General features: G+C 41.9%; 1 protein-coding gene across 2 annotated transcripts in view; it reads left to right on the top strand.

The window, feature by feature from the left end:
* Positions 1-17,243, top strand: part of LOC130123901 (GRAM domain-containing protein 2B) — a 41,753-nt gene that overhangs the window by 11,810 nt on the left and 12,700 nt on the right. For both annotated transcript variants that reach the window (XM_056293231.1, XM_056293239.1), the window contains 4 exons: positions 2,645-2,767; positions 5,815-5,902; positions 12,189-12,258; positions 14,527-14,630. In XM_056293231.1, coding sequence (XP_056149206.1) covers positions 2,645-2,767; positions 5,815-5,902; positions 12,189-12,258; positions 14,527-14,630 — 385 coding nt within the window. The remainder of the gene's footprint in view (positions 1-2,644; positions 2,768-5,814; positions 5,903-12,188; positions 12,259-14,526; positions 14,631-17,243) is intronic.

The raw sequence follows: 17,243 nt of genomic DNA, 5'->3' as shown, positions 1-17,243 counted from the left end.
TGGCTGGACTGACTCCTTAACTGCTATTTCATGTACTTGCTGAATGACGCTACATTATTGATATAACTGAGTCACGAAAAAACCTGTGCTGCTCTTTTTATTGATCTTTCAAAGACATTCGTTACATTTGACCACCTTATTCTGCAGCAGCCACAGCTGTTCAACATTATAATTTACAAACCCCAATTCCAATGAAGTTGGGACCTTGTGTAAAACGTGAATAAAACCAGAATACAATGATTTGCAAATCCTTTTCGACCTATATTCCATTGAATACTCTACAAAGACAAGATGTTTAATGTTCAAACTGATAAACTTTATGTTTTTTTGCAAATATTCACTCATTTTGAATTTGATGCCTGCAACACCTTCCAAAGAAGCCGGGACAGGGGCCCGGTCTCCCATTGAACATGTGTGGCGCATTATGAAGCGCAAAATACGACAACGGAGGCCCCCGGACTGTTGAGCAACTGAAGTCGTACATCAAGCAAGAATGGGAAGGAATTCCACCTACAAAGCTTCAACAGTTAGCGTCCTCGGTTCCCAAACGCTTATTGAGTGTTGTTAAAAGGAAAGGTGGTGTAACACAGTGGTGAACAAGCCCCTGTCCCAGCTTCTTTGGAACGTGTTGCGGGCATCAAATTCAAAATGAGTGAATATTTGCAAAAAAAACAATAAAGTTTATCAGTTTGAACATTAAATATCTTGTCTTTGTAGTGTATTCAGTTGAATATAGGTCAAAAAGGATTTGCAAATCATTGTATTCTGTTTTTATTTATGTTTTACACAACGTCCCAACTTCATTGGAATTGGGGTTTGTACACTTTCATGTAGCGGACACTTTTATCCAGAACAAATTATTTTATTATTATCATTACAAGTGAATATTGTGTTGTCTGTGTAGGCTGTATGCTGGTTTCCAAAGTACTTCTCTGCTAGAACAGATGTTGCATCAGGAGTCCCCCAAGGTTCTGTTTTAGGTCCACTTTTGTTTATTATCTACGTTAACAACCTGGGGCAAAATATTCCTAATGCACAGTTTCATTTTTATGCCAACATAAAAATGCTGTCATTTACTGCTGTGGTGCCACTCTTGCTCAATCTCTTGAATATTTGCAGTCTGCCTTTGGTATTGTAGAGTCAGGGGTGCTTGAGCTGAAACTTGTGTTGAATGCAACGAAAACTAAATTGATGTTGTTTCTAAAACCTGGAAGGCATTAGCTTCTCTTCTTAACATTGTGACCTTGTGGGGCGGTCATATTGGTGTCACAGTATAAGTATCTCGCTATTTTAATTGAAGATCATTTAACCTTTAAATTTGACACTGAAAACTTAGTAAAGAAACTGAAGCTCAAGCAAGGTGCTTGTTTTAGCATTGTTTGTATTTCAAAGTGCAGTTTGTTTGTTTCGAAACAAATCCTGCTTTTCCTGTGTTGCCAGGAAAAAAAATTGGTTGAGACTAAGTTCTTTACTTGACTATGATGATCTGTTGTACATGCACGCCTCTGCCCAATGCTTGCATTGGCTGCATACTCTGTACTACAACGCTCTGAGGTTTGTCACAGGCTGCAAAGTACTTACTCACCATTGCACCCTATATGCCAGATTTCAGTGGCCTTCATTGGCCTTGCAGAGACTCACTCACTGGTAAATGCAACTTGATTCATTGATTGATATACTTATTTATAAGTCCATCCTTGGTCTGTTCCCCTGTTACCTTTGTGGCTATATCGCACTCAAAACTAGTAATTACTGTTTGCACTCAAATGACACCCTTTTTCAAAAAAGAAACATGCATGTTAGGGTTTATACTCCTGTCCGTGCCCCTGCCCCTGGAATTGGTCCCCGGGTGCAGCATGAAGGTGACAGCCCACTGCTCCTAGCTAAACAGATCACAGCTAGCTAGGGTGAATTTGAAGTAACTGAATTTCCCCAAGGGGATTCATAAAAGAAATTTAACTTAATTTGCCGTCACTAAGGTTTGCACTGAATTTGGCAAGCAGGCCTTTATGTTTTCTGCCTCTGCAGCCTAAACCTCTTGCAGACAGATTTGCAGCTAGATGAGCTGATCTAAAGTAGGGCTTTCAAAAATATATTGAAGGGTTTGAAAGCAAATTCAGTTGGAATTTGTAATTGCTTCCTTAGCTAGATCCGTTTCCTCCTGTCGGTCGTTTTAGGCATATGCCTCTGTTAGGTTGTTACTGTATGTATTATGTGTTTTTAAAGTTTGCTTGTATGTTGTTTGAAACACTGTACTGCTGCTATCTTGGTCAGGACTGCCTTGCAAAAGGGATCTTGTAATCTCAATGGGATTCACCTGGGCAAATAAAGGTTTAATAAGTTTGTCTGTGCTTTAAAATAAGCCGATAAGTAGATTTAAAATGGCTAAACTCTTATCAAGTTATACCACTAACTACTAATACCTGAATAGAAACATGCATTTGACATCATCTTGTAACTGTGATTTCCTGGCTTTACTGAACTTGGGTTGATAAACTTGTACGTCCAGGACCCTCTCCCTCCCTGATGTGAATCCTGCAGGCTCTTGTTGATTTCTTAGCACATTTAGATAATAAATGGACTTGTGAAGAAACTGTCTCATGGAATATGAACTTAAAAGCATCCCATATATTCATCTCTGTAGTTCTGATGCAGAGAACAGGCCAGAGGAGAGCCAGAGGATGGATAAAATCAGGTCAGAACAGACCCAGGCCATGGTCCCAGACCCACTAGGGCCGCCCGGCAGGAAGAAACCTGTCCTGGTCAGGTAAACCCACAGAAACCATTTCACTTCTGTTTAAACCATTTCTGCGTTTGTTTGGTTTTTTTATTGAAGAAAAAGAATTTGAATCCACTCAGACACCAAATCAAAACTCAACTGCTGTTTAAAAAAAAGAAGAAATAAGACTCAGGGTCTCGCGGGGTCTTTGACGGAGTCCCGGTGGTTCCTTGAGACTGTGATAGAACTCCATCTTTCCATCAAACGTTTTAATGAATCTCAAGCGAATAATTAAATGTCGCAAAGTGAATCATGGGAATTAAGGTGCGTTCCCATCAGACCTGGAAACACCGAACGTAGGCCTGCGTGTCCTACACCAGTGTTTCTCAACCGGGGGTCCGCGGACCCCTAGTGGTCCGTGGTGTAATTGCAAGGGGTCCGTGAAACTAAAATATCTTAAAAAAAAAAGATCCTATGACATTTATAGAAATAGGATTATTTTACTCAAATGTGACTGAGACCTTTATCTACCTAAACTATAAAGGGTAACAGGACTTTTTTCTCTAATTACATCTGTTTCACAAGTGTAATTTATTGTATTTTAATAAGAGATCTCGCTCCCGTTTGCATTGTTAAAAGTTACTGAATACATATTCTGTTTTGTTACATATATCTGAAAGTTCCTGAATACATATTCTGTTTTGTTACATATATCTGAAAGTTACTGCATAAGAATTCTGTTTTGTTAACTATATCTAAGTTACAACTGAAAGCTCTTATTTTTGCCCCAAAGAGTGAATAAATGCTATAGTGCAATTTAAAATGCAGTTTCTACTGGTTCTATCAAATTGCAACCCCCCTCCCCCAAGATCAGGTGGAGGGGTCCTCAGGGTAGATCAAAAATACGCAGGGGGTCCAGGACCCCAAAAAGGTTGAGAACCACTGTCCTAAACCATATGTCTGAGAGATGAGCCAGTTAAAGCTGAACTACGGAGTTTGTTTCCATAAACGCATTAGTCCGGATGTGACGTCAGTTGTTAAACCACCGACCATGTGGAAAGAAGTTACTCGCTTCAAAGATGTTTGTGCAAATTTCTACTTTTGATATTTACAAGGCTGCAGTATTTACACGTGCATGTCAACATGACACTTTGCTCAGCAGCGCCACGAGTGATCAAAAACTCCACCGTTCATCTTCAAGACGAAGACACAACCGACCATCGGTTTTGTAACAACAGGATTGTTATTCCTAGTGTGTGGTTCCGGGGGAGCAATTAGAGTGTGACACAGACACATCCCCCGCCCACCCCCACCCCCCGAGTGACGCTGGCTAGAGATGAAAGTAACGGAACTGAACGACTGAAGGATTTATGTTAATAAAGTAATAAGTAAGCAAGTGAAGCTTTGCAGCAGTGGGATTCTATTCCCATTAATTAATTAATTAATTACTTTTATTTGACATGCAGTTCACCACATTTCCTTACAGCGTATAAAAAGCTTATAGCCACCTCAAACAAGCACGCAAACCTTTGCGTGAACTTCCATCATCAAGCTTTCACAAAATCCACATAACACCACTCGGACGGACTTCCGGGGCGGGTAGGTGGAGCGGACACGCGGTGAGTCTGGCTCCCGCAACTTGTGATTGTTTAACTTTGGTAAAACCCTGCAATTTCACCTCGGCAGCATTATTATTTTCAGCAACGTATCACAGACATATGGCAACCAAAGCAACTAAAACAAGCCAAGAAAGATCAGAGCGTGAAATGCGATTCCCCGGGGAATCGAACTTAACATGTGTAACCAGGTTAAAATTAATGTTTTTATTTTATTTTGTTTGAGTATGAAATATCACCAAATCCTGTCTGTGTGCTGTTATTTGTGTTTACTACATTTTATTTTATGTCATTATTTACTTTTATGTATGTTTTATAACGACCGTCATATACTTGTACTGTCGCTTTAAGAGAGTGGTCTTGTGGGTACACGGAAGAGGGAACGCGGGAGAGGCCATTTTTGTTTTGTGGGAGGAGTCTCAAGCAGCGATCGAGCCGAGCCACGCGTGTTTCTTCCCGTAGCAGTTTTGCTGGTTGAGGAGAAGGTAACCTTGAGTATCCCTGTAAGAAGATACTGCAAGCTGTGGGATAAAATACTTGTTTATCCTTCCTTACATCGGAGTCCCGTGGACGGTTTCTCCTTCTAACGCACACGAGTGAAGTCTGGGCAGTGGTTGAACTTCGACCCCCACGTCTGTAAGAAACACCACTCCAGCTGGAGGACTGGACGTTTGTCGAAGGGTTTGAAACCAAAATAAATGGCAAGGTGGGCCAAATAGAGTCCTGTGTGCCCCCCCTTCTTCCTTGATCATGATGGTGATGATGATGATGAGAGACTGAGGGCCCTCCACAACACCTGGGGCCCCACCCAAAATAGAACACAACGCAGAGCTAATGATGAGAGTGACGGGCGTGCAGCAGGCTGACCAGCATAGAACAGCATAGGACTGCCCCCGTTACACATGGCGACCATAGCTGGCCTCTTAGAAGAACTCCGAGAAGCCCTCTCTGCTGACTTCCAGGGCAGCCGTCTCCACACTCGAAGCGAAGCTGGACCCTATTCAAGCTACAGTATCAGACCATGTCCACAAGATTCCTTCGCTCGAATCCAACGCCGACCGCTTGCCAGCTCTGGAAACAACCAGCACTACGCTGACGGAGGACGATGCTAATCTGCCCCGACTGACCAGAGGAGGCGCTAGTGCAGCGACAAGGACGCATACCCCCATCCGGCTTCCCGCCCTCAGACACGGCCAACTGTGTCTGTGGGGACGCCCGACCGAGCCGGAGGTTACACGGGGATTCGAACCGGCGATCCCCGTGTTGGTAGGCAACAGAATAGACCGCTACGCCACCCGCGCGCGGCACGTACACTCTTACTCGACAAAAGAAAAAAATGACCTCAAGTGACCAGACAAACTTTTTTGCGCCACTGAGGAAGTTTTATTGAATTTTGCCATTTCCATCCAGCTTACCTCATGCAATATTTACTAATGCACATAATAAGAGTTTGTTGTCTATCTGACGGTCTGTCTGCAGGTCCAAAACCTTTGACCCCTCGCTGCTGTCTCAGATCCAGACTGACAGAGACTCAAAGACACTGAGGAAGAAGTCTCCTTACACTCAGGTGAGAAAACCTTCTCTTCCAATGGTGATGCCCCAGTGGCTCACCTGATGGAGCGCGCGCCACATGACAAGGCTGAGTCGTTACCGCAGCGATCTGGGTTCGAATCCATCCCGGGCCCTTTGCTGCGTGTCATCTCTGTCTCTCTCCACTGTCATGGTCAAATAAAGGCAGAAATGCAAAAAGAAAGCTCTGTTAAAGCAAGTATATTTTATGCTTTCCTTTAATTTCCTTTAATTAGCTAGGGGCTAACGGGTCTTATTAGTAGTTTACAGTCGTCACCCTCTCCCGGAAGCACGCCCTCGCGCTTTGTTATTCCCGCGCTCCGAAGAGACTTCTGAGAATCTGCACACTTCCGGATCCCACCGCTGCCACCAGTATAACCGGTTATTTTCTTGCCCGGTGCGGGATTCGATACGGGTGTACTGCACCACAAGGCGACCTGGCTAACCGCTCGACCAATGGGTCGGACCCGTTAGCTAGGGGCTAACGTGTCTTATTAGTAGTTTACACTAGGCTAGCTCCATACCTCTATGCTATCTGCCAAGATACTTACCGTAACCTGTCCTATGTTTATCATTTATTACTGTTTGATAATTCTGATACCCTGTCTGTATCGTGTTTACAGTTTCATAAGATAATAGGCAAATTTCGTGAAAATCAACACCCTTAACCGTTGAGTTTTTTTGGGAGAGTTTATCCGGTTGGGTAGTTAGCGTCATCGGCTAACGAGGCCTACGTGGTGAAAAGACGGCAACACGGCCAGTGGTGGAGGTGAAGACAGCCATCCTGCGGAGCTACGCAATTCTTAGATTGATTTCTGATCAACAGCTGATCAACTTTATACCTCTGTAGCTGCTACAGCTCTGCACATCACCCTTATTCTTGAAAATCTGTACCAGCATGCTGCTTCTCAGATCCTCAGGCATCCTCTCCCTTTCCAACATTGTGTTAAACAATCTAGTTAAAAACTCCACTGCCATCTCTCCTAAACACCTCCATGCCTCCACGGGTATGTCATCAGGACCAACTGCCTTTCCACCGTTCCTCCTCTTCATAGCTGACCTCACTTCCTCCTTGCTAATCCACCACACTCCCCGATTCACTATCCCCAAATCACCTCACCTTCTTTCTCTCTCATTTTCTTCATTCATCAGCCCCTCAAAGTACTCCTTTCACTTTCTCAACACATTCTCCTCGCTTGTCAGCACATTTCCATCTCTATCCTTGACCGCCCTAACCTGCTGCACATCCTTCCCAGCTCGATCCCTCTGTCTAGGCAATCTGTACAAGTCCTTTTCTTCTTCCTTTGTGTCTAACCTCTCAAAAAACTTGCCATATGCCTTTTCCTTTGCATTCAACACCTCTTTCTTCGCTTTACGTTGCATCTACTATGCCTTGGGCGGTCTGACAGGACATGGAAGCAGGGCAGGATAAGCTAACTGCTAACCCATTCAGACCGGCAGTTCCGATAGTCATCCTGGCTGGCGTTCGTTCCCTTGGACAGTGATTGCTTTGTTTAGTTTGGATATATGTCAATACAACTTCCCTACTGTCAATACAACTTCCCTGGTGAAGAAGGCACAGCAGTGGCTTTGCTTTCTAAGGACACTGAGAAGAGCTAATTTGTCCCAGCTGCTGCTGGTGTCCTTCTATCACTGCTCCATAGAAAGCATACTCACTTATGGCATCTTAGTGTGGTATGCCAGCTGCACTGTGGCTGATAAGAAAGCGCTGCAGAGAGTGATTAAGTCAGCACAGAAAACCACTGGCACACAGCTACCTTCACTTGAGGACATAGTATACAGATCCCGCTGCCTACGTCGGACCACAAACATAATCAAGGACTCATTTCACTCAGGCAACCACCTTTTCACTCTGCTGCCCTCTGGGAGGTGCTATAAGTCTTTCAAGACCTGTACTTCTAGGCTTTTGAACAGTTTCTACCAAAGTGCCATGAAAGAACTGAACTCTGTTAACCAGCTCAAAGGTTGCAGTAATATCCTGAAACTGTGCAATAACATCTGTACATTTGGCATGTGCAAAAAAATATGCTGCCTTGGGTTAATGCGATCCACAGAATATCTATCTTACACTTAAGCATACATTATATGTTGAATGTGCTGCAAATGTGTGTCTATTTGTGTTTTGACTATTTGTATAGATATTTTTTTTTCCGTACCACTGGGGAGTTGCACTTAATTTCGTTGTACAGCTGTGCAATGACAAATAAAGGCATTCATTCAGTCATGTGTTAGTTTGGGTATGTGTGTTCTTGTAGTTTTTGTATGTGTTTTTGTCTTTGTGTTGTACTGCTGTGGGCTGGGGGAAAACTGCATTTCGTTTCATTTCATGTACGCAAGTGCATGAAGTGAAATGACTAATAAGGCGTCCCTGATTCTTGATCTCCTTGTACACTTGTCTACTTTCTTTGTCTCTCTGACTATCCCACTTCTTTGCCAACCTCTTCCTCTGTATACTTTCCTGTGCTCCCTCATTCCACCACTAAGTCTCCTTGTCTTCCTTCCTCTGTCCAGATGACACACCAAGTACCTTCCTAGCTGTCTCCCTCACTATTTCTGCAGCGGTTGCCCAGCCATCGGGCAACTCTTCACTACCACCCAGCGCCTGTCTTAACTCCTCCCTGAACTCCACAGAGCAGTCTTCCTTCTTCAACTTCCAGCATTTGATCCTTGGCTCTGCCTTTACTCGCTTCCTCTGCTTGAACTTCAAAGTCATCCTAAAGACCACCATCGATGCTGCCTCGCTATGTTCTCCCCTGTCACCACGTTCCAGTCTTCAATCCCTTTAAGATCACGCCTACTGCATAAGATATAGCCCATCTGTGCACACTTTCCTCCACTCTTATATGACACCCCAGGTTCCTTCCTCTTCTTGAAATATTTATTCACCACAGCTTTTTCCATCCTTTTCGCAAGATCCATGACCTTCTGTCCATTCACATTTCTCTCCTTGGCACCATACCTGCCCATCACCTCCTCATCACCTCTGTTCCCTTCACCAACATACCCACTGAAGTACGCTCCAGTCAGCACTCTCTCCTCTTTGGGTATACTCTCCACCACTTCATCCAACTCACTGCAGAATTCTTTCCCTTCCATCTCACACCCAACTTGCGGGGCATATGCGCTGATAACATTCATCAACACACCTTCGATTTCCAGCTTCATATTCGTCACTCGATCTGACACTCTCTTCACCTCCAACACACTCTTGACATATTCTTCCTTTAGAATTACCCCTACCCCATTTCTCCTCCCATCCACACCATGGTAGAAGAATTTGAACCCTGCCCCTGGCCTTATTCCCCTTCCACCTGGTCTCTTGCATACACCCTATATATACCAGCCTTCTCTCCATCATATCAGCCAGCTCTCTCCCTTTACCAGTCATAATGCCAACATTCAAAGATCCGACTCTCACCTCCACACTCATATCCTTCCTCCTCTCCCCCTGTCTCCTCCGCACATGCCTTCCCCCTCTCCTTCCCCTTCGTCTAACAGTAGCATAGTTTCCACCGGAACCCTGCTGGCCAACAATACTGGTGGCAGGTGGCTTTCGTTGGTAACCTGGACCTCAACCGATCTGGTATAGAAATCTGATTTATGATCCGCATATTTGATTTGGCAAAGGTTTTACACTGGATGCCCTTCCTGACGCAACCCTCCCCATTTATCCAGGCTAGAGACTGGCACTAAGAATGCACTGGCTTGTACATCCTCAGTGGGTATATATATATATATATATATATATATATATATATATATATACACTACCGTTCAAAAGTTTGGGATCACATTGAAATGTCCATATTTTTGAAGGAAAAGCACTGTACTGTTCAATGAAGATAACTTTAAACTAGTCTTAACTTTAAAGAAATACACTCTATACATTGCTAATGTGGTAAATGACTATTCTAGCTGCAAATGTCTGGTTTTTGGTGCAATATCTACATAGGTGTATAGAGGCCCATTTCAAGCAACTATCACTCCAGTGTTCTAATGGTACAATGTGTTTGCTCATTGGCTCAGAAGGCTAATTGATGATTAGAAAACCCTTGTGCAATCATGTTCACACATCTGAAAACAGTTTAGCTTGTTACAGAAGCTACAAAACTGACCTTCCTTTGAGCAGATTGAGTTTCTGGAGCATCACATTTGTGGGGTCAATTAAACGCTCAAAATGGCCAGAAAAAGAGAACTTTCATCTGAAACTCGACAGTCTATTCTTGTTCTTAGAAATGAAGGCTATTCCATGCGAGAAATTGCTAAGAAATTGAAGATTTCCTACACCGGTGTGTACTACTCCCTTCAGAGGACAGCACAAACAGGCTCTAACCAGAGTAGAAAAAGAAGTGGGAGGCCGCGTTGCACAACTGAGCAAGAAGATAAGTACATTAGAGTCTCTAGTTTGAGAAACAGACGCCTCACAGGTCCCCAACTGGCATCTTCATTAAATAGTACCCACAAAACACCAGTGTCAACATCTACAGTGAAGAGGCGGCTGCGGGATTCTGGGCTTCAGGGCAGAGTGGCAAAGAAAAAGCCATATCTGAGACTGACCTATAAAAGAAAAAGATTAAGATGGGCAAAAGAACACAGACATTGGACAGAGGAAGACTGGAAAAAAGTGTTGTGGACGGATGAATCCAAGTTTGAGGTGTTTGGATCACAAAGAAGAACGTTTGTGAGACGCAGAACAAATGAAAAGATGCTGGAAGAATGCCTGACGCCATCTGTTAAGCATGGTGGAGGTAATGTGATGGTCTGGGGTTGCTTTGGTGCTGGTAAGGTGGGAGATTTGTACAGGGTAAAAGGGATTCTGAATAAGGAAGGCTATCACTCCATTTTGCAACGCCATGCCATACCCAGTGGACAGCGCTTGATTGGAGCCAATTTCATCCTACAACAGGACAATGACCCTAAACACACCTCCAAATTGTGCAAGAACTATTTAGAGCAGAAGCAGGCAGCTGGTATTCTATCGGTAATGGAGTGGCCAGCGCAGTCACCAGATCTGAACCCCATTGAGCTGTTGTGGGAGCAGCTTGACCGTATGGTACGCAAGAAGTGCCCATCCAACCAATCCAACTTGTGGGAGCTGCTTCTGGAAGCGTGGGGTGCAATTTCTCCAGATTACCTCAACAAATTAACAGCTAGAATGCCAAAGGTCTGCAATGCTGTAATTGCTGCAAATGGAGGATTCTTTGACGAAAGCAAAGTTTGATGTAAAAAAAATCTTATTTCAAATACAAATCATTATTTCTAACCTTGTCAATGTCTTGACTCTATTTTCTATTCATTTCACAACATATGGTGGTGAATAAGTGTGACTTTTCATGGAAAACACAAAATTGTTTGGGTGATCCCAAACTTTTGAACGGTAGTGTATATATATATATAATCCTCTCTGAAATATAGAACCCCCAACACAAAAAGTGAACTCCCCGAAAGCTGTTATATAGTTCACAGCATGGTTATATAAGTTACAGTCTTAGTTCCCCAAAGTTAGTATACATATTATAATTAAGTACACTCTAAAAATGTACTTAAAATATACTGGGGGGGGGGGGTTCATAATGGCAGCAAAATGGGATCTGCAAAAAGAGGAATGGCCTCCAGTTTGGTTGTCGGTCGGTTTTGTTTTCTTTGATGTAAGGAATAATTTGTTGATAACAGTCAGAGCTCTTCCTCATGGCCTTGAATGGTGATTTTACCAGGTACCACCAGAACCAGTACACAGGTCCTACGGGTCACAGGATTCCTTGTCATATAAATGTCTCACCACAGAGGAGTTGGCATCGGTAAACCGTCCCCGCGCTTAAGCATATCAGCTCCTTCACGCCTCAGGGCGCATGCGCTTACGATGGCCTTACGGTCGCTCCATCCCACTTCTGACACCAATGTAGCGAATTCGGGGGGAAAACGCAACCACAGGAACTGCCGCGGCCGGGACGCGAACCCGTATCGCCCGCACCGCAGGAGACATCGCTAACCGCTAGACTAAAGGGTCAGACCTGCCAGCCAGCGGCCGGCGTGTCTTCTTATCCATGCACGTTACACTATTGTATAGGAACAGTGGGCGGCTGCAGCGCCCGGGAACCAACCCCACATCTTCTTTCCATCGCCTTGCTCAGCCACCTAACGTTAAAAGACAGCTACTGTGAACTGACAGATGTCAAAGCCTGATGTGTGTGTGCGCGCACGTCATCATGTGTACGTCCCAGTGTATGTCACAGGGTTCTAACGTTGCGTGTGTTGTGTTTCAGCTATCCAAGACCAACTCCCAGTACCATAAATTATTTAAGGAGATCAGCAGAGAGGAGCTCCTCAGACAAAGTAAGTCCTTCATGATCAGAACGACTAGTTCTACCTTAAATACCGCAGGAAATGAAATGGTGTCAGCTGTGCCTTTCATACAGTGTCAAATTAAATGGGACTTGTGTTTCAGATATGTGCCAGCTGCCCTGTAAATACTTGATAAACGCTATCGATATCTGTCAGCAGTAAGTTACACACAGCGGATGAGGGTTTTATTATGTCTTGTAATTATCAATATTGTAGCGAATTCGGGGGGCAACGCAACCACAGGAACTGCCGCGGCCGGGAAGCGAACACGTATCGCCCGCACCGCAGAAGGCATCGCTAACCGCTCGACTAAAGGTTCAGACCCGCCAGCCAGCGGCCAGCGTGTCTCCTTATCCAGTGGTTCTCAACCTTTTTGGGGTCCTGGACCCCCTGCGTATTTTTGATCTACCCTGAGGACCCCTCCACCTGATCTTGGGGGAGGGGGGTTGCAATTTGATAGAAACAGTAGAAACTGCATTTTAAATTGCACTATAGCATTTATTCACTCTTTGGGGCAAAAATAAGAGCTTTCAGTTGTAACTTAGATATAGTTAACAAAACAGAATTCTTATGCAGTAACTTTCAGATATATGTAACAAAACAGAATATGTATTCAGTAACTTTCAGATATATGTAACAAAACAGAATTCTTATGTAGTAACTTTCAGATATATGTAACAAAACAGAATATGTATTCAGTAACTTTCAGATATATGTAACAAAACAGAATATGTATTCAGTAACTTTCAGATATATGTAACAAAACAGAATATGTATTCAGTAACTTTCAGATATATGTAACAAAACAGAATATGTGTTCAGTAACTTTCAGATATATGTAACAACAGAATTTTTATGCAGTAACTTTTAACAATGCAAACGGGAGCGAGATCTCTTATTAAAATACAATAAATTACACTTGTGAAACAGATGTAATTAGAGAAAAAAGTCCTGTTACCCTCTATAGTTTAGGTAGATAAAGGTCTCAGTCACATTTGAGTAAAATAATCCTATTTCTATAAATGTCATAGGATCTTTTTTTTAAAGATATTTCATTTTCACGGACCCCTTGCAATTACACCACGGACCACTAGGGGTCCGCCGACCCCCGGTTGAGAAACACTGTATTCATGCACGTTACACTTCCCCCTCCTTCGGGAAGCGCGTCCCCGCGCTTAAGCATATCAGCGTTTAAGCATATCAGCTCCTTCACGTCTCAGGGCGCATGCGCTTCCGCTGGCCTTACGGTCGCTCCATCCCACTTCTGACACCAATGTAGCGAATTCGGGGGACAAAGCAACCACAGGATCTGCCGCGGCCGGGAAGCGAACCTGTATCGCCCGCACCGCAGGAGGCATCGCTAACCGCTAGACTAAAGGGTCAGACCCGCCAGCCAGCGGCCAGTGTGTCTTCTTATCCATGCGCGTGACAATATTTTTGTGCTTTGTTTGTTAAGCAGAAAATATCCGATAATAATAATAATAATAATAATAATGCACAAAGAAACCATCGGCCATATTGTCTCCGGCTGCCCGGAAGTGGCAAAGACTGAGTACAAGTACAGGCACAGCAAGGCAGCAGCATACCTGCACTGGAAGGTCTGCAGGAGATCCAGGCGACTGAGGAGGTGGTACGAACATCAGCCAGAAACGGTCACCGAGAACAATGACGTCACCACCCTCTGGGACGCGCCCATCCACACCGACAGGGAGATAAAAGCCAACAAGCCCGACATGGTTATCAAGGACAGGGGGGGGGAGAAGAGGTGCATGCTCGCCGACATGGCAACACCATCCGAAAAACAAAACGCCTCAGCGAAAGTCACCCGAGAAGCTTCACAGCCGCCCTCACTTCCTCCCTGCTAATCCACCGCATTTCCTGATACACTATCCCGACATCAGCCAACCTTCTCGCTCCCTCATTTTCCTCATTAATCAGCCCCTCAAAGTGCTCCTCCCACCCTCTCAACCCTTCTCAACATTTCTGAGCTCTAAAGAGCCCTGGGGGGGGGGGGAACATCAGGAAACTGGGGGCAAAAATAAACAAAAACAAACAGAAGGGACAGGATTGATGATTTCACGGTTCGGGTTCACGACACCAGTTTAAACCGGCGCATCCGGCTTGAGAACGCACACTTCCTCCAGTGAGTGGAGTATGAAGCCATCAGAAGCACATGTGTGGACGTGGGAGGTTGTCTGCTCGTCCCTCTGTCTGCTCGGTGAGCGGGTGTCATATGGGTGTCATTGTGTCTCCTGTCAGGTTACACCTGCGCTCTGCAGAAAGACATCCTCTACCAGGGACGCCTGTTCGTCTCCGACAACTGGATCTGCTTCCACTCCAATGTTTTTGGCAAAGACATAAAGGTACGGTTACCCAGTCTCACGCGGCAGACGCTGGATGTGAAGACCTCAGGTCTAGTTGCTAGCAAGCTGGTGTCGTACAAATACACCAGAGCTTCCTGTGAACGTGTTGGTGTCAGGGACAAGGTACTGTCAACTTGCCCGACTCAGCTCGCTAGTGCTGCTCTGTGCGCAACAGAGAACAGATGTACAGCAAACCGCATGGCCGCTGTGTGAGGAGATCAGCTTTCCTCTGGAAACTGGGCCTGGGCCGTTTTGAATAAAAGATGGCAGACGTTTCTGAACTGGGCCAAAGCTCTCTACCAGTATGATATCATGTTTACTGTTGTATTTTATATATTATGTATTTGTATGTATTTATATATAATATGTTTATGTATTCATAATTATTTATATTCATAATATATTATATTTATAATTATTTATATATTCATAATTATTTATTCATCATATATTTATAATTATATATTTATATATTCATAATTATTTATATTCATAATATATTATATTTATAATTATTTATATATTCGCAATTATTTATTTATCATATATTTATAATTATATATTTATGTATTCGTAATTGTTTATTTATAATATATTTATAATTATATATATATGTATTCATAATTATTTATATTCATAATATATTATATTTATAATTATTTATATATTCATAACTATTTATTCATCCTATATTTATAATTATATATTTATATATTCATAATTATTTATATTCATAATATATTATATTTATAATTATTTATATATTCGTAATTATTTATTTATCATATATTTATAATTATATATTTATGTATTCGTAATTGTTTATTTATAATATATTTATAATTATATATATATGTATTCATAATTATTTATATTCTTAATATATTATATTTATAATTATTTATATATTCATAATTACCTATTTATCATATATTTATAATTATATATTTATATATTCATAATTATTTATATTCGTAATATATTATATTTATAATTATTTATATATTCGTAATTATTTAGTTATCATATATTTATAATTATATATTTATGTATTCGTAATTGTTTATTTATAATATGTTTATAATTATATATATGTATTCATAATTATTTATATTCATAATATATTATATTCATAATTATTTATATATTCATAATTATTTATTTATCATATATTTATAATTATATATGTATATATTCATAATTATTTATATTCATAATATATTATATTTATAATTATTTATATATTCATAATTATTTATTTATCATATATCTATAATTATATAGTTATATATTCGTAATTATTTATTTATAATATATTTATAATTAAATATATATTTATGTATTCATAATTATTTATATTCATAATGTATTATATTTATAATTATTTATTTATTCGTAATTATTTATTTATCATATATTTACAATTATATGTTTATATATTCATAATTATTTATAATATATTTATAATTATATATATTCATAATTATTTATTTATAACTATTTATATTATTTATTTATATATTTATGTCATATGTTTATTTATTTGTGTGTGGCGCAGTTGTTAGTGCGGTCACCTCACAGCAAGAAGGTCCTGGGTTCGAGCCCCGGGGTAGTCCAACCTTGGGGGTCGTCCCGGGTCGTCCTCTGTGTGGAGTCTGCATGTTCTCCCCGTGTCTGCGTGGGTTTCCTCCGGGTGCTCCGGTTTCCTCCCACAGTCCAAAGACATGTAGGTCAGGTGGATCGGCTATACTAAGTTGTCCCTAGGGGGGAATGTGTGTGAGTGTGTCAGCCCAGGGTGTCTCCCCGCCTGCCGCCCAATGACTGCTGGGATGGGCTCCAGCGACCCTGCGAGCAGGATAAGTTTGGATAATGGATGGATGGATGGATGGATGGATGGATGGATGGATGTCCTCTCCTGTGCTGAGATATGAAAGATATGTGAAGGATCGTCAAAGAACCGACCAGACAGGACAGCGGTTATTTTCCAGGGCCGGGTCTTGTTGGTTTTAATTCATCTGAGTCACCGACAGCATTTCTGCAACAATTTACGCATGCACTTTTGAATGACATCCTACAAGAATTCAAATATAATCATGTACAGTAGTATCTGTGGTCTGTAGTGTTATATCCATGTGTTTTCTCATGTTCTTCAATGTTAAAACTGGTATCTGAGCTTGTCCAACATTCTCCTGCAGGTTTAGAGTACAAATAGTACTTCGGATAGCTCTCTGTACTACATCACCTGAAGTGGTCAGCTAACGCAGTGGTTCTCAACCTTTTTGGGGTCCTGGACCCCCTGCGTATTTTTGGTCTACCCTGAGGACCCCTCCACCTGATCTTGGGGGAGGGGGGTTGCAATTTGATAGAACCAGTAGAAACTGCATTTTAAATTGCATTATAGCATTTATTCACTCTTTGGGGCAAAAATAAGAGCTTTCAGTTGTAACTTAGATATAGTTAAGAAAACAGAATTCTTATGCAGTAACTTTCAGATATATGTAACAACACAGAATATGTATTCAGTAACTTTCAGATATAGTTAACAAAACAGAATATGTATTCAGTAACTTTCAGATATATGTAACAAAACAGAATATGTATTCAGTAACTTTC

This window comes from Lampris incognitus, chromosome 1, assembly GCF_029633865.1.
Source record: "Lampris incognitus isolate fLamInc1 chromosome 1, fLamInc1.hap2, whole genome shotgun sequence".
NCBI classification, from domain to species: Eukaryota; Metazoa; Chordata; class Actinopteri; order Lampriformes; family Lampridae; genus Lampris; species Lampris incognitus.
Note: the sequence above shows the minus strand (reverse complement) of the source record. Positions and strands in the feature narration are given on the sequence as shown.